The 18,997-nt window shown below is 43.3% G+C and overlaps 1 protein-coding gene across 7 annotated transcripts in view; it reads left to right on the top strand.

Moving 5' to 3' along the window:
• Nucleotides 1-18,997, top strand: part of ociad2 (OCIA domain containing 2) — a 160,743-nt gene that overhangs the window by 99,476 nt on the left and 42,270 nt on the right. The window contains exon 1 of one of the 7 annotated variants that reach the window (XM_059989180.1): nt 14,647-14,845. The exons of the other annotated variants lie outside the window; for them this stretch is intronic. Coding sequence (XP_059845163.1) covers nt 14,792-14,845 — 54 coding nt within the window. The 5' untranslated portion in view covers nt 14,647-14,791. Of the gene's footprint in view, nt 1-14,646; nt 14,846-18,997 lie in introns of those variants that run through there. 7 annotated transcript variants of the gene reach the window in all.

Here is an 18,997-nt window from a genome sequence, read left to right as displayed (position 1 = left end):
ACTCCAGAATAATACTGATATATCTGACTTTAGCTTCTCCTTCTCAAATTTTATGGTGAATTTGATCACTTGCCTCTGAGGGTTCTTTTACTTTAAGCTCTCTAATCAATTCTAGTTCATTGCACATCAGAATAGCTAAACTCCTAGCAGGCTCAACCACAAGCTGCTCTAAAAAGCCGTCTCATAGAACTACAGTAATCTCCCCCCCCACCCCCTAGAATCCAGCACCAACCTGATTTTTCTGCATATTAAGGTCCTCCATGACTATTGTAACATTGCCCTTGTGGTGAACTATGTGCCTGTCTGGACACGCCCCCTGCTGACTGCTCCTGTGGCTCCTCCCACTGACTGTGGCTCCTCCCACTGACCGTGGCTCCTCCCACTGACCGTGGCTCCTCCCACAGACCCCTGTATAAAGGCGATCAACCAAACAGGATACTGTGGATCTTATTGCCCGAGCATTTACTCCAAACTATTTTTAAAAGTTCACGCTATTTCCATCTAACCCTTTAGATTGAAATAACATACAACTCACAATATTCAATTTATACTTCAAAACAATTTGTATTTTTCTTTAAGATCTTGGCGTTCCTGGAAAAAAATTGTTCTTCCCTTCGGGAAAATTTCAGGTAGTTGTCATAATTCGGTTTAGAAACTACAAACCACTAAAACACAGCAAAAGGCTGTTACGCCATATCGCTCTTTTTCCCAGTTCCAGTTAAATTCTGGTTACTATTGAATTCCAATGGAACAACAGGTATTGGGGAAATAAAGCATAAACAGAAGAAACCTGCTCTCTGGAGGGCAATGCAACCTGCACTTTTCGTGGTGCTAACAATGGTTCTGAACTTACTCTGTTAGTGCTGACACGCTGGTACTGCTCTTTAGGCTGAGCAGGAGCGCGTTGTCGCTCTGACGACATTGTGAGATTGGCTGTGATCTACGATCCCCGTTTCCCTCTTCCATCAGAGAGCATGAGAAGCCTCATGTGGTGAACTACATATACCTGTCTGGACACGCCCCCCCGCTGACTGCTCCTGTGGCTCCTCCCACTGACCGTGGCTCCTCCCACGGACCCTGGTATAAAGGCGATTGGAGACACAGCCCCGGCCTCAGTCTCCAGGATGTTGTGTGGTGGTCACTTGCTGCTTGTTCTTTCTTCCAACCAATAAAAGCCTATATCTCGCCTCTCGTCTCCGAGAGTTATTGATGGTGCATCAGCCCTTTTGGCATGCACTTTCTATCTCCTGTTGTAATTTGTAGGCCACACCCTTACGATTCTTTGGGAGTCTGTTTACAACTCTCAAAGTCTTTTTAGGGTCTTTTTACCTTTGCAGTTCCTTAATTCTATACATAATGATTCAACACTTTCCTACCCTATGTCACCTCTTTCTCAAACACGAGGAGATCTGCAGATGCTGGAAATTCAAGCAACACACACAAAATGCTGGTGGAACGCAGCAGGCCAGGCAGCATTTATAGGAAGAAGTACAGTCAATGTTTTGGGCCGAGACCCTTGGTCAGGACTAACTGAAAGAAGAGATAGTAAGAGAGTTGAAAGTGGGAGGGGGAAGGGGAGATCTGAAATGATAGGAGAAGACAGGAGGGGGAGGGATGAAGCTCAGAGCTGGAAAGTTGATTGGCAAAAGGGATACACAGCTGGAGAAGGGAGAGGATCATGGGATGGGAGGCCTAAGGAGAAAGACATGTTCGACACAACTTTGTGGGCCAAAGGGCCTGTATTGTGCTGTTGGTTTTCTATGTATCTCTGTCTGCTATTTCCATTGATGCAGCATTTTCAACATCTCTGTGAGTTGTGCTTCAATTTGGAACTGTTTTGAATGCTTTATTGTAAGATTCCACAATCTAAACAATCTCTTTGTGCATCATTAAGCCCATCACTGAACAACCAAGCTCAGGTAACTTCTTCAATTCAGCCACATAAGCTGAAGTAGACTCCTCTTCCTTTTGATTCCATTTATGAAACCAAAAGCTTTCTGCAATCAACAGTGGTTTCAGTTATGTTTCTGCATTACTTTCACAACATCAGTGATGCTCATTTTTGCTGGTTTGGTTGGAGCATTTAAACCTTCGGGCAAACTGAATGCTTTTCCACCCAATGCACTCAGCCAAACTGACACTCACTCTTCATTGGCTATTTCATTTGCTTCAAAATGCTGCTTAATTCACTCAGGTTATAATATCCAGTTATCTCTTGTGCAAGCAAATGCATCTGTCTTTCCAAATGTAGCCAGCTAGTTCTACGTTTTAAAAACTTAGTATTATTATCACCTGGTTATCATTGTTTATGAACTCATCAGTTTTCTGCCTTTTTTCTGTTATCTCGATCAATTTCTCCTCTTGCGATGAAAAAAAAACAGCAATTATTTTTACTTCAGATGTTTTGCTGTAGGTAGGTAATTCTCTTGCGTTCATTTCACAGTTCCTCATCACCACTGTTATGTTTTGTAATTCCAAAATATAAAAGTCATTGAAGGAGAACACAGAGCCAAAAGATGCGTGTGCTTAGTTTCCTTTTTATTTTAAGTGAAAAGTGCACTTATGACATGATTGCATGATGACGTATGCCATTCCTTGGTAGAGAGATAATGGTTGCTGACTTAAAGCCTGTGGGGACAGCAGCCTGCATGAGTGAAGTGCTGAAGATGCCCATGAAGATGTCTATAAGCTAGTGTGCACATTCCCTGGGTACTCAACCTGGGACATTATCTGGCCCGACTGCCTTATGGTGGTTGACCCTCTGCAGAGTCCTTCTCTCATCTACTGCTGTTACAGTGGCTACTCGCCTGGGAAGGGGTTAACCTTCGTAGCCAGTGATGTGTTGCATGCTTCAAAGCTTCCATAGAAGCTGTCCGGGACGGAGGTGTCACTGGTACAATGGATGCTATATTTCCTTGTGCAGTCTTGCACTCCAGATGCCTAAGGTGACATTTCTCCTGAGAGCTGTTCTGACACCAGAATGTAAGGCAGCGCCCTGTGCTTTTAGCAGGGAGTCCACCTTTGTGTTCTGCCAGTGTTCCTGGTTAGGCTGTGAGATAACCGTTGTTGAGGAACCTATGGCCAATCTGTTGAGTTTTTAACCAATATACTTGTTCCTGTGCTGGTTTGCTGTATCACAAGCTACTCTCTTGCATTAGGTTAAATTAGATAGGGAATATCATTTTCTCATATGTATGTTATCAAAGGAAAGGAAAGGAAGCCTAGAACTTCCTCCACTTGCACTTGTTGCTCAACCATATGTTATCTTGAATACTCCACACTGATCCAATTAATAAAACCTTAAATTGTAAATTTACAGAACTGTTTTAGTTGTTTATGAATATAGAAGTAGAAACAAGCCATTAGGGACCAGTCCAGGGATCTGCTGGACTATTCAATAAAATAGCATTTATCCCAGTATCAGTAAACCATATCTCTCGATTATTCTGATCTCCTAAAAGATACTGGTCTTTGTCTTGAATATACTCAGTGAGCAAACCACTTGGGATGATTTAAGTGAATCTTTGGATAAACAACTTCCTTGTCCCCTTCATTCTGCATAGCCAATGCCTTAATTTAGTACTGTGACCACCGGGTCCAGTCATTCCACTTTGGGGAGGGGGGAACATCCTTGATTTTAAGCCTGGTAAGAATTTTGCATGTTCCAATTAAATCACCTCTCAATCTTCAAAATAGAATTGCAGGCCCAGTGTGCTTCATCCATTTCAAGTCAATGTGCTGAAACTACAAGTAGCCATGGTCACAAGCTGAACGGGTGTCATAGCTATCAAAGAGTTTAGATATGTGATATGCATAATATTTCAAAAATATTTTGAAAAACTATTAAAATTGTTTTAAACATAGAAGATAGAAATTTACAGCACATTACAGGCCCTTCAACCCATCATGTTGTGCCGACCATGTAACCTACTCTAGGGATAGCGTAGAATTTCCATAGCACATAACCCTCTGTTTTTCTAAGCTCCATTAGATAGGGAGGTAAAAATAAAAAACAAAACTACTAGAAAATAATTAACAAACTAAATTAAACAATTTAAATTTAATGAAAAAGAATGAAATTATCTGAAACGTCTCTCTTACTGATGAAATGAATGGGAAAAAACGGTATCTCAGGAAGCTTCACCTGTCACACCTACACAGACAAAACTACGAGTTTATTTCAGAAATTTCAGCTGACTCTTGTTGATTCACTTGGGTTAATTATGTCCCTTTGGAGTAAATGTATTGCACAGAGAATCACACATTTGGCTCAGGGCACCAGCTTTTCTGCTCAGAAAGTTGATACGTTATTGCAATGATCAAGTCTGGTGCTGCCCACTGCAAGCAGTGCACCTGAACTGTAGGAGTAGCTGGCGATTTGACAGAATGCTGATTAATAAATGCCACTATTATTGCGGAGTGGTGCAGATTTAATGAATGCAATGTGTTGATTTCTGTATCAAGTGGTTCCATTTATTATCAGAAAATTTATACAGCATGAAATACTTAATTTTCGCAGACATCCACGAAAAACAGAACTCCAAAAGGATAAACGACAGAAACACATTAGAACCCCAAAGCCATCCATCTCCCCATCCCCAGGCAAGCATCAATGCATCAACCTCTCCCCTCCCCACCGCCTGTTTCAACAAAAAGTGTCAAAGCCCGTTACCCACCATGCAACAGCAAAGCACCCAGAGGCCATGATCTTCAGTCAACAAAAACAATTGTTTACCTGACAGTTTGACATCCCACAGGCCCTCTCTATCACTAACAAGGAACAGAGAGATATCACCTATCTTCACAGCCAATAGGGAGACTGACAAACACTGCTACAATATTACAGATTGCTGAGTCGCTCTTCCATACATCTGCCACATCAAAATCCTGTTGTTCCAATCCCCCACGTCACCTCATCTGGAATATATCATGCACAGGGCCGCAGTCCAGGTGTGCCGTCTTCAAAGCTGTGCCTGAAAACGGTTGGCTGGAGAGCTCTCCAGAAACAGGAATTCATCCACCGTAAAAAAAAATGCAGTTTGAGTGCCATGTGCAGATCAGGACCCAGATAGAACTTGAAACACCTTGAAAAGGAAAAAAAGAGACAATTCAAGCTGTTTCCACAGATGAGCTCAAAGAGGCAGCCACTTGGTGCTAACTTAACTCTGCCGAAACCTATCCAGGTTTGCTTTCATAACGTGTAGTGAATTTGATCTGAGGACAGTTTCAGATTTCCACGAAATCTCTCAAAAATAATTTAATAAAGATATAATGTTTTCGTACTTCAGCAAGGATTGTCTTTTCACCTGCCTAAATGTTCCAGTTAGACATGTGTAAAGCAATAATGATGCAGCCAGGAGTACAGATGAGAGAAAACAAAAAACAAAATTTCTTAATGGAAGGTTGAGCGATATGGCCAAATTATTTCTCTCATCTGCTCTTTTTTCTAGGCCAAGGTTCTAATGGCCATAGTTCGGGCATTTGGTAGAGAAAAAACAATGAAGTCTGATAGCTTACAATCAACAGCCAACAGTGAACAGAAGTAAAGAACTAATGTAACTCAGTTGTTCTTGCTGATTTTCATAAATTTAACACTGTCAGTTATTTTAGGAAAAAATATTGTTTGAGGTGACTTTGAAAAAGCAAAGACCATGAAGAAATTTTTCAAAAGTTTTGTAAAATGACTGAGATGTGTTTATCATTAATTTCCTCATACATCACAGGCTCTCCCTCTAGTATTCTCCATTCACACCCAAGATGCATACTCAACACAAACGTATCAATATATTGCCTTTCCTTGCAATAACAGGATAACAAAGAGCAGATAGATTTCTTAAATCTTGTCATTGCTATCATTTTCCCCATATGTCCTCCAGTATAATTTTATAATGTAGGCAAATTTCTCTTGTATAAAATAGTCTGTTGCTCACAGAATATTAAGGAGCAGAAATAGACATTTGACATCAAGAGATATTAACTTTATTACCACAGTCAGTCATCAGTATAATTAATAATTCCTTCATTTTAATTTTGGTCACCTGGACATTTATAAATCCAGAATTCATAATACCACTTTGGTTATCTCCATGGAATTACATCACTTGACTGTAGAGTTCAGACCACACTTGTGATGGCCCATGAGCCTGAGAACATAACCTCACCAGCTTTCACAGGGATAGAGTTGGTCATTTGTGTCAAGGTTGCCCTGTTCCTGCATCTCTGAATCATAGCTTATCAATATGCTGGGATCCAGTCTTTCAATGGAAGACTGAGTTCAGGAGCATACTGGGAAGAAACAGTGTGGTCCAAGGGCAATCTACAGTAAGATTGACATAACATTCATTGGAAGATCCAGCCCATGATATTTTTCAGCTTGTACTCAAAGGATTTTATGAGGTCTTGGCCCACTAACATCGGTTGGTTTGCTCTGGCAAAGTACTTTTGGTTGCCATGGACAACATATTGGGATGTTTGGCTGGTAGTTCAGTTGAAAATATGCTATTTTTATGCAATGTTCAAAATAAAGAATTCTCTTCACCATAATTGGGCATTGATTCTGATTATCAAACTTTGGATATATCAAAATATACTACAAAAGGGTTAATTTCTGAGGAAGGAAATTAAAAAGGGCATAAGTCCTGTCAACCATGGAGATTTTTTTTCAGGAAAGGTGCAGCCACGGTCAGTATTGAAGACAGTTGGCTTGTCATGCAGTTGTTTATCACTAGTATTGGAGGAGAATGGAACATGAAAAGAAGAGTTGGAAAGATCACATGAAGTATTATTTTCTCCATGGTATTTTCATCAGTGTCTTGTTGGCCAGAAATAACTAGACTACAACTCAGTGAATTTGAATGAATCAGGAACAGTGGAAACAGATAGACAAATTGTCGTTATTCTTGCCATGAGGTCAAAGGAATGGAGGCTGCTATTTTGTGAAGTTGTTTTGCATGTCTGAATCAGTGTTTTAAAGTAGACACAATGATGCTCTGGGTAATCTGCTGAACTGGAGACCATTTCCAAATAAAATGTTATTTACTATGTGTTCATTGGTTAGATATAACATGCAGGTTTGTGAGTAGTGGGATCTGTGTCTACCCTGAATCATCCCCTTTCCTATTATTTCACTGTAGCCTCAAATGTATTCTTTCTCACATGCCCGTCAATCTTCCTCTAATTTCTTTTTGCAACAAGGAGTTAAGTTACCGCAGTCAGTTAACCTACCAGCATGTTTTTAACGTGTGGAAGGAAACTGGAGCACTGGGCAGAAAAAAACCCTACAGTACAAGGAGATATTATAGATTCCACAGAAGCAGTACCCAAGCTGAAGACTGCACCTGGCTCTCTTGCATTGATGAGGCTGCAAAGCAAAGGGCTAAACCCCACACTACCATACCGACCTCGTCACATGAATGTTTTGTGGGTCTCTGAGCTAGAGTCACTGCAGAAATGGCATTTAAGATTTTTTTTGTGCTATCCTACACCACTGCTCCTGCCCCTCCCTCCCTCATCACTCCACTAAATCCGCAAGAAGCATCTGAATCACAAATAGAAAAAGTGACGAGGATTATTACAGGGTAAAAACAAACACTGCAATCTTCAATTTGTCATGTGTGAGGGGGTATCATGGAAATGAGCAAGAACAAAAGAAATTTTTAATTTTATTTTTGTACTTTATTTAGAGATAAAGTGTGGAATAGGCCCTTCCAGCCTTTCAAGCTGGATCGCACATCAGCTCCCAAAATGTCTGAATGTCTGAATTAACTCTACTCTCACAGGACAGTTTTGCAATGACCAAGTCCCACAGAAACTCTGGTTCCACACCAGAGAACATGCTTCTGACTCGTCCATGCTTGCAAAATGATTAACTGGTTTTTCCAGTGGGTACAGCATGCCAAACTGCTTCCTGTAGATACCAGCTATGCATCACATGCAAACGTGTTATGCGAGATTGAGGAAACGATTGGCTTGTGAAAAGAGCAGAATATTGTCGTTAGTAATTGGTGTGGAGGAGTAGGGAGTAATAATGCAGACATTGCCAGTAATGAAGAGCAGAAAGAAGTGAAGTACTAGAGAGTGCAGCTCAATGTGCAAAGGGATAGCCAACATGTATTTGCATGTTTCTCAAGAATTTCATTGAACTTTTTGAAATGATGACCAAGAGGATTGGTGAAGGCAGGACCTTAGACCAGGTGTCTGCATGCATCTTACCGAAGTTTATGAAATGGTCCAGCAAAATAAGTTGATCTAGAAGGTGAGCTACCAAATTGGATACAAAATTGGCTTGGTAGAAGGAAACAGGGTAGTAGAGGTGGGCATTTTTTTTCATATTGGTAGCCTATGACCAGTGGTGTGCCACTGAGATCACTGCTAGGTCCACTGTTATTTGTTATCTACATTAACAATCTGGATGGGAATATAGGTGGCATGCATAGTGAATTTGAGGCTGACACCAAATTTGCTGATGCAGTGGACAGTGAAGAAGGTCATTTGAGACTACGCAGAAACTTGATGAACTTGGGAAAGTGGGCCAAGGAATGACAGATGGAAATTAATTTGGATAAGTGCAAAGCATTTTATTTTCAGAAATTAAACCAGGGCATAACATATATGATGAATGACAAGCCTTGGAAGTGTTGTAGAAAAGAGAGACTAAGGGTACAACTATAAGGTTCCCTGGCAGTGGAAGCATAGATAGACAGGGTGGTGAAGAAAGCTTTTGGCATGCTTTCCTTCGTCAGGTGGGCTATTGGTACAAGAGTTAGGACATCATGTTACAACCGTAGAGGAGGTTGGTGAGACCACACCTGTAATATTCTTGTAGTTCTGGTGGCCACACTACAAAAAGGATTTGATTAAGCTAGAGATGGTGCAGAAAGATGCACAGGATATTACCAGGATTAGAGAGCTTAAGTTAAAAGGAGAGAATGGATAGGATGAAGACACAAGAGTCTGCAGCTGCTGGAATCTGGAGCAACAAACAATGTGCTGGGGGAACTCAGTGGGTCATTCAGTATGCCCCCTGGATAGGTTGGGGCTGTCTTCCCTGGAGCAAAGGAGGCTGAAGGTGACCTTATTGAGGTTTATAAAATCAAGGGCACACATGAAAGGGATCATTCCAATGTTTTTCCCAGGACAGGAGGGCCTATAACTAAAGAAATGGATTTAATGTGAGAAGGGAAAGATTTAAATTGGATTTAAGAGGCAAGTTTTTCACATGGAAGGTACACGGAATGAACTGCCAGAGGAAATAGCAACTACAAAATTTAAAACCTTTGGAAAAATAATGGAGGAGAACGGTCTCGGTGGATATGGAGCAAATACAGGTAAATAGAACCTTGGTCAGCATGGATGATTTGAATTGGAAGGCCTGTTTCCTTGCTCTATTACGCTAGGCCTTATTTTCATATTTCCTATTTAAATGTAAGGAAGCTATTTGACTTATCAAACCTCTTGCCAGCTCAAAGAACATTCTCATTCCCTCAATATTTTTCCCTGTAACCTTATTCTCCCCACATACCCTTCAAATCATCCCAAATTCTATCAACCATTTATGCTGGGACAATTTACAGTGCCCAGTTACCCTATCAACCTCACGTCTTTAGGGTGTGCGAGTAAACTGGAAAATGACGGAGAAATAGTCACAGAGCCTTGTAGTTCCGCACTATTTCCAGGAGGTTTTCTGCTTTAGCTTTCATGAACACAAGCAATGTTGTTTAATTTCTCTGCTATGTGTATATTAATTACAACAATTTCACATTATCACTTCTTCTTCTAGTCATTCATCTGGGACTTGTGTTTTATATTTGCCTTTAGCCCACTCTTTGTTCCCTATTTTCCATATTGATGCTTTAGTCTTTTTTAGTTGAATTATGAAATTTTCCCAGTAGTCAGGCTGACTGTCTTTTGTTTGGCAACAGTTACTCTTTCTGTCGCCATCATTGAACCCGATTGGTACACGTGAGAGAGAACAGGTTACAAGGAACGGTAGAATCGTTCAATGAGCCAGCATGGGCTCAAAAGGCCAGATATCCTCCTTCCTTCATATAAAGAAATCGGAAATATAAAAAATCAAAAAGCACAGCTGCAACATATCCTCTGCCCTGCCTTACCTGTCTTAAATATATATTTTCTTTATTTAATCTATTTATTTAATTGTAAGTTGTCACTGAAATCCCTTATTCACAGTCTGTGGAATCTGTACACACAAGACACTGTGCTGTTAGCCAAACCAAGAAGTTTATATTTTCAGCCAACAGGTTACACCATTTGACTTTAAGTAAGTAGTTCTAGCCTATTCTCAAATTAATTTGGAGATTTATTACAGCTTAACAGTTGAGACACGAGAGACTGCAGATGCTGGAAGTCTGGAGCAACATACAAGAAAGCGAAAGTGCTCAACAGGTGTGGTGAACTATATATACCTGTCTGGACACGCCCCTCCGCTGACTGCTCCTGTGGCTTCTCCCACAGACCCCTGTATAAAGGCGATTGGAGGCACTGCTCCCCACCTCAATCTCCAGGATGTTGTGTGGTCGTTTCTTGTAGCTAATAAAAGCCTGTCGTTTGCCTCCCATCTCCGACTGTTATTGATGGTGCATCAATTTTATTAGCTGCAATTTTAAACCATGAAGAGCATTTTACAACCGGATAAATTGGACATTGATCCTCAAGATCCCGAAGCAGTCATTGCCTTTGAACTCTGGCTTGCATGCTTCCAATCGTACCTGGAAGAGATTCCCGTGACAGAGCCTGCTATCATGCACAAAGTTCTGCTCTCCAGGGTCACTCCGATGGTATAGTCCCTCATCAGAGACCTGCCGGCTGACCAAGGGGCACTGGAGGCCCTCAAAAGACAGTACCTTGCGCCGGTGAACACCGTCTACGCAAGACATCGCTTAGCGACACGGCGGCAGCGGGCTGGAGAGTCGAGCGCTGAGTTTGTCCGGGCCCTACAGACACTTGTGCGGGCCTACGACTGTAGGGGACTGACGGCGGAACAGTATGCAGAGCTCCTGGTACGAAACGACTTCATTACTGGGATCAGATCAGTGTACGTGCGCCAGCGGCTGCTGGAAAATGCTGATCTTACCTTATAGTCGGTGATCAAGCTGGCCAACACAATGGAGTCCGCTCTGCACAACGCTGATGCTGTCCTGCCGGCCCCATGGACACTGCAGACCCCGCCACCCTCCGGCGAATCGCCCACAGCTGCTGCCATTCGCGAGTCTGTGAACTCCCTGCAACCCTGCAGCGAATCGACCATGGCTGCTGCCAGTCGCAAGTCCGTGCAGTGTTTCTTCTGCAGACTCGAAAAGCACCCCCGAAAACGGTGCCCGGCCCGAGAAGCTACTTGCTCCAGCTGCAGAAAGAAGGGCCACTTCGCCATGGTCTGTAAATCTAAACCACGAGCGGGGTCGAGCAGCGCTGTTTGTGAGGCATGGGGGCGGCCATCTTTGTCGGTGCCACCTCGCCCCGCCTCCAACCCACGGGTGCTTACTGGACACCAAGACGGCGATTCAGCTCTGACCTCCGTAACCCTCAACCAAAGTGCTCCACACCAGCTCGCAAGGTCAATGATGGACATCCTGGTGGAGGGGCACAGGACTAGCTGCCTGTTTGACATGGGCAGCACTGAGAGTTTAATTAACCCGGACACAGTGCAACGCTGCGGACTTGTGACACAGCCAGTAAGCCAGAGGGTCGCCATGGCTTCTGGATCGCATTCCACAGACATACGGTGGGGGGGGTTGTGTAGCGACATTGGTGGTGCAGGGCACAGAATATTGGGACTTTGCGTTACTGGTCATGCCTCAACTGTGTGCCCCTGTGCTATTGGGGCTCAACTTCCGGAGCCACCTGAAAAGTGTGACAATGGAGTATGATGGGCCCCTCCCACCAATCACTGTCAGAAATCCTCAGTTTTGTGGGACTTCGTCATATACCCCGCTACTGACCACACACACACACACACACACACACACACACACACACACACACACAAACCCACACATCCCACCCAGCACCATGCCAACAGTCACGCTACTGACACCACTTGCAGCCTCTCCACCCTCAAGATCCCTCCCCCACCACTGTTCGCCAACCTGACCCCCGACTGTAAACCTGTGCAACTAAAAGCAGGAGGTACAGCGTGGGGGACAGGGCCTTCATTAAGTCGGAGGTGCAGCGGCTGCTCAGGGAGGGGATCATTGAGCTAAGCACAAGTCCCAGGTGGTCGTTGTTTAGTCCGGACAGAAAAATAGGATGGTCATGGACCATCAATAGGTTCATGCAGCTTGATGCATACCTCCTACCCCGCATTGCGGATATGGTCAATCAGATAGCTCAGTGCAAGGTGTACTCGACCATAGACCTGAAATCCGCTTACCATCAGCTCCCATCCGCCTGGAGGGGGCGGCAGGCTCTATCACTTCCTGCGCGTCTCCTTCGGTGTCACGAATGGTGTCTCTGTCTTCCAGAGGGAAATGGGCCGGATGGTGGACCAGTGCCAACTGCAGGCCACATTTCCCTATCTGGATAACATCACCATCTGTGGTCACGACTGGCCAGATCACGACACCAACCTCCAACGATTTTTCCAAGCAGCCAAAGCTCTTAACCTTACCTATAACAGGGACTCGTGTGTGTTTGGAACCACCCGACTTGCTATCCTTGGGTATGTCATGGAGAACGGGGTCATTGGCCCTGATCCCGACCGTATGCGCCCCCTGTTGGAACTCCCTCTTCCCACCACCCTCAGAGCCCTCAAAAGGTGCCTGGGCTTCTTTTCCTATTACACCCAATGGGTCCCTCACTACGCGGACATGGCCCGCCCCCTGGTCGTCCACCGCATTTCCCCCCTCCTGGTCGTCCACCGCATTTCCCCCCTCAGCCGAGGCCCGCGCAGCCTTCAGCCGCATTAAAGGGGACATTGCCAAAGCAACGATGCATGCGGTGGACAAGACCATTCCCTTCCAAATAGAGCGTGACACCTCCGACTTCACGCTGGCTGCTACCCTCAATCAGGCAGGAAGGCCAGTAGCATTCTTCTCTCGTACCCTTCAAGGCCGTGAAATTCGGCACTCCACGGTGGAGAAAGAAGCCCAGGCCATAGTGGAAGCTATTAGGCACTGGAGGCACTATCTCGCTGACCGACCAGCACTCAGTTGCGTTCATGTTCAGCAACCAACAGCGGGGCAAAATCAAAAATGATAAAATTTTGTGGTGGAGAATGGAACTCTCCACCTACAACTATGATATCTAGTACTGGCCTGGAAGGCTCAATGAGCCCCCCGATGCCCTATCCCGGGGAGCGTGTGCCAGCGCGCAGCTCGACTGGCTATACGCCCTCCATGCAGATCTTTGCCACCCAGGGGTCACCCGATTTTACCATTTCGTGAAAGCCCGGAATCTGCCATACTCCCTTGAGGACATCAGGACGATGATCAGTGACTGTCAAGTCTGCGCTGAGTGCAAACCGCAGCTTTACCTTCCTGAAAAGGCACAACTTATCAAGGCCACCTGCCCCTTTGAGCGACTGAGTGTTGACTTTAAGGGCCCCCTTCCCCCCACCGACCGCAATGTCCACTTTCTTAACATAATCAACGAGTACTCGCGGTTCCCCTTTGCCATCCCCTGCCCCAATACCACTGCCACGTCCATCGTAAAAGCCCTGCGCCAGCTCTTCACTCTGTTCAGATATCCCTGCTATATCCACAGTGATAGAGGGTCCTCCTTTATGAGTGATGAGCTGCGCCAGTACCTGCTGGCTAGGGGCATTGCTACTAGTAGGACCACGAGCTATAATCCCTGGGGAAATGGACAGGCGGATACTATGAACCCCGTACCCACCGAGGTGTATACCCACGAGACACCGCGCGGAACAAGCCCTATGCAGACTCCTCACGACACTCCCATACCAGGCGCCACGCACACGCATGAGGGATTATTGACGCCTAACGGGCTGGCAACTCAAGTCAGGCCAGAGCCAGCACAACCACCATCACCGGTGCAATCACCACCGGTGCTACGTAGATCGCAGCGACAGATTCGACCGCCTGATAGACTTAACCTGTAAATATACTTGTAAGAAACTTTGCCCCATGGGGACTCTCTTTTAAAACAAAGGGGGGGGGGTGAATGTGGTGAACTACATATACCTGTCTGGACACGCCCCTCTGCTGACTTCTCCTGTGGCTCCTCCCACAGACCCCTGTATAAAGGCGATTGGAGGCACTGCTCCTCCCTCAGTCTCCAGGATGTTGTGTGGTCCTTTCTTGCAGCTAATAAAAGCCTGTCGTTTGCCTCCCGTCTCCGAGAGTTATTGATCGTGCATCAAATCGGAGAGTCGCCATTCCAGGCTGAGACCTGAGACCTTTAGAACTACAAAATTAAGAAAATTTAACTAAGTTTTAAAAATACATTTTTGAAATAAAATCAAATCATTCCCTTATTTGCTGAGTCTTTCACTCAGAATATGCCATCATTAAAACACTCTTTATTTTTAATGGACTGGATATATATCCTGTCTGATTATTCAAAGATCTGTAATGACTCCTTTAGTGAGGGAAATGCTTGGGACTGGATATCCCTCTGAAAAGTTTTTGATGCTCTTCTCTTAGTGACTGAAACATCAGAAGTTCAACAACATGATGATGAAGGACAAGTGATGTTATGATGCGCATATAGGTGGAGCTATGTGGAAAGGAACTTACCAAAACAGGAAATCATTAGTAAGGAAACTGTCGACATTAACTTTCAGTTGAGTGAACACTGTTTAAAGAGAACAACCATGTCAAGTGAAACTTCCCAACATCAAAATCAACAGCACCCACCATGTAGAAGAGTAAGTATGAAGGGTTTGTCTATTCCATAATTAAATACACCAGGCTTTGAGAGATTAAAATACATAAAAGTTTACTCTGTTCTCTGCACAGCTGCTGCCTAAATCTGCTCACTATTTGCAACATACAACGATCATTGTCTACATCTGCAGATTTTTGTGCTTTGAAATTCTGAAGCTTCTGGTCAGAATAGAATGTAACTCCATCTAATTCCCATTCCCAATGTGTTTAGCTAAAGAGTGTATGATTTTTATCAGGTGAACAAGCCAGGGTAATAGTTACGTTCCTTGAACTATTTGTAGCACAGAGTAAATGTCAAGATCATATTGAGAGAATCAAAGAATATAGTTCGAGTGCTGTAAAGTAAGGGTGAGGTAAAAGATCTGCTATGATCTTATGAATAGCTAGGGCAGGAGCAAAGGTTAAAATAACTACCTTCTGCCTGTACTTTTTGTGTCACTAAATTATTAGTCCTGAGGTTTTAAAGTTCTAAATTCAGGATTCATGTCTGACAGCTTTGTGTTTGTCCTTTCAATACATCAGGAATGCAAGCATTAACAAAGGGGTGTGCAAATACAAAGCTGCACAAAACCAAACGGGTTAAGCTAGCTGGGGCTGGAACTATGATTGAAACAATATTGTGTTGTATATATGAACAAAAGAATGTGATCAATATTGCTGATTAGACCCACCAACTGTTCAACTTCAAAGTCTATGAGGCTGGAGAACTTTAACCACTGGTATTCAATTTTCATTTCCTTCAGCAGAATAAATACATTTTAATGAGGTATTTTCTTTTCATTGTTAATCGCTTTCCAGAAGAGATTTTATAAAGAAGAACATGAGTGAATTATCATAAAGAATGTGCACTGCAATTCTCTCTCTCTCACCTTAAATCCGTATTATCAAGTAATTGATTTTTCCACCCTGGGAAAAGGATTTGGGGCTGTCTACCCCATCTATTCTCTCATAACTTTATTAACTTCTCTCTGGTCTCCCCTCAGCCTCTGATGATCTGGAAAAAACAAGGCACTTGTAGAACTTCTGATAGCTCATACCCTCTAATCCAGCCTCCATTCTAGAGAACCTCTTCTGTACCTTTTCAAAAGCCTCACATTCTTCATGCAGTGGGGAAACCAGAATTACACACAATCCAGACCTGCACCAAATAAAAATATTCATTCTTGAATGGGTTGCAATAGTTGACTCAGATTTTTGGTAATATAAAGTGACAAATGCAGGAAATAGTCATAGGTCAGGCAACCTTTGTTGATGGTCTGGAGTTTCTTGGCAATGCGAAACATCCCTGCTCAGTTTGCACATACCTGAAGGGGACTTTACTGAACAAAGTCGGTTCCAGATTAGCCAACGAGACCTTGCACAGAGCAGTTCACGGTCTTCCACCCATTAATGGCAAGACCCATTCATACCTCAACTTAAATGAGCTGCTGCAACCTCACACACTGTTCTGACATACTTCATTCATAATATTGTGTTCGATCATTTAACATCTTGCACATCAGCTGGAAGGAAGTGAAGGGTATAGTGAAAAAGAAGGCGCAGAAAGAAAACAAGTTTTTTTTTAAAGTCTGTAAGACATAGGAGCAGGATTATTCCATTTGGTCTATTGAGTCGTATCTGCCATTCCATCAGAGCTGACTATTCCTCTCAAGCCTTCTTCTTGTAACCTTTGATGCCCTGACTAATCAATAATCTATCAATCTCTGCTTTAAGTATACCCAATGATTTGGCCTCCACAGCCATCTGTGGCAATGAATTCCACAGATTTACAGTATTACCCTCTGACTAAAGAAATTCGTTCTTATCTCTGTTCTGAATGGACATCCTTCTATTCTGAGGCTGTGTCCTCTGGTCCTAAACCACCCTACTTTTGGAAACATCCTCTCCACATCCACTCTATCGAGGCCTTTCAATATTTGATATGTTTCAATAAGAATGCCTTCATTCTTCTAAACCCCAACAAGTACAGGCCTAAATCATCAAACTCTTAAACTTTAAAACTTAAAACTTTTGATCCAAGAATCATTCTTGCGAATCTCCTCTGGACCCTTTCCATTGGCAGCATGTCTTTTCTTAGATAAGGGGCCCAAAATTTCTCACAATACTGCAAGAGCAGTATAATCAATACATTACAAAGCATCAGCAAGACATCCTTGCTTTTATATTCTAGTCCTATCAAAATGAATCATTCAAAAACTTGGCCACAAAGCCATCAGTTCCATCATCCAAATCATTGATATATAATGTGAAAAGAACACCACTAGTCACAGGGAGCCAACCAGAAAAGGCTTCCTGTATTCCCACTCTTTGCTTCTTGCCAGTCAGCCAATCTTCTATCGATGCTGGTATCCATTCTGTAATACCATGGGCTCTGATCTTGCTAAGCAGCCTCATGAGCAATACCTTTGTTGAAGACCTTTTGAAAATCCAAATGAGCAACATCCACTGGCTCTCTTTTGTCTACCCTGCTTATCATTTCTTCGGAGAATTCTGAAAGCTTTGACAGGGAAGATTTCATCTCAAGGAAACCATGCTGACCTTGACCTACTCTATCATGTGCCTCCAAGTACTCCAAGACTTCATTCTTAATAATGGACTCCAACCTAGTCCAGTTAGTTTACCTACCTTCAGACTTTTCAGCTTCCCAAACACCTTCTCCTTAGTAATGGCAACTACACTCACTTCTGCCCTGACACTCCAGAATTTCTGGAGCTGTAGTTGCATCATCCTTCTTTTAGAATACTTCTTGTTCTTTGGGATGTATTTTTCCTGTGCCTTCTGAATTGCTCCCAAAAATTTCAGCCACTTCTATTTTACTGTCAGCCTTGTTAGTGACCCCTTCCAATCAGCTTTGGTCAGCTCCTTTCTCATGTCTCTGGAATTCCCTTTACTCTACTGTAACACTGAAATATACTTGCAAGCTATTGCCTGATCTGCTTAATATTTCCAGCATTTTATGACTTAATTTAATGAGGCTATCAGGCAAGAACTTGGAAGCATAAATTGGGAACAGATGTTCTCAGGGAAAGGTACGGAAGAAATGTGGCAAATGTTCAGGGCATATCTGCGTGGAGTTCTGCATAGGTACATTCCAATGAGACAGAGAAAGGATGGTAGGGTACAGGAACCATGGTATACAAAGGCTGTTGTAAATCTAGTCAACAAGATAAGAAGAACTTATGAAAGGTTCAAAAACACTAGGTAATGATAGAGATCTAGAAGATTATAAGGCTAGCAGGAAGGAGCTTAAGAAAGAAATTAGGAGAGCCAGAAGGGGCCTTGAGAGGACCTTGGTGGACAGGATTAAGGAAAACCCCAAAACATTCTACAAGTCTGTGAAGAGCAAGAGGATAAGATGTGAAAGAATAGGACCAATTGGACAATTGGACAGGTTGGGTGAGTGAGCAAATGTATGGCAGATGCGGTTTAATGTGGATAAATGTGAGGTTATCCACTTTGGTGGCAAGAACAGGAAGGCAGATTACTATTGTTATGAACCCCGTAACTGGGTCACTTACCAGCAAAGATAGAGAGGTCCTTTGAAGTCTGAATGTACTATTTTTAACAGTATTTATTAGTAAAAATACACAAAAATAATATCAATGCAAACATACAGATAATATACGTCGTCAATACTAAATCTAAAAGTGCAGGTATAATAATAATCAATAAGAAATAAGCTCTATCGTTGTCTAGGGGATAAATGTATTGTCCGATGGAAATATAAAAGTCACTCAGTTCATTTAGGCTGCAGCCTTTTGTTGGAGAGAGAGAGATTTTTAGAAACTTGCCGGCTTTCCTTTTTATGATTTCGACCCGTCAGGAGTCCCGTTAGTGTGGCCGTTCACTTGTGGCCTCTCCTTTAGCTAAAGCCTTTCTTCCGTGGTGAGGCCGCCAATTCCCAGGCAAGGGAAAAGGATGCACGCGAGCCCCCCACCGGCTGTCGCTATTAAACGCTGTCACGGGATATCTAGCATTTCTCCTGGTGCGTCTAAAAGGGTTGTTCCCCAGACCCTCTTTTATCCTTACTCACGGGGTCTCAGATGTCAATCAGGTTGGGATGATGCAATCCCTCAACCAGCCCATTCTGGTCGTCCCCTAAGGGCTTCATTGAAAAGTACAGTACTCAATAC

This window comes from Hypanus sabinus, chromosome 14 (genome assembly GCF_030144855.1).
Source record: "Hypanus sabinus isolate sHypSab1 chromosome 14, sHypSab1.hap1, whole genome shotgun sequence".
Classification (NCBI taxonomy): Eukaryota; Metazoa; Chordata; class Chondrichthyes; order Myliobatiformes; family Dasyatidae; genus Hypanus; species Hypanus sabinus.
This window is presented reverse-complemented; position numbering and strand designations above follow the sequence as displayed.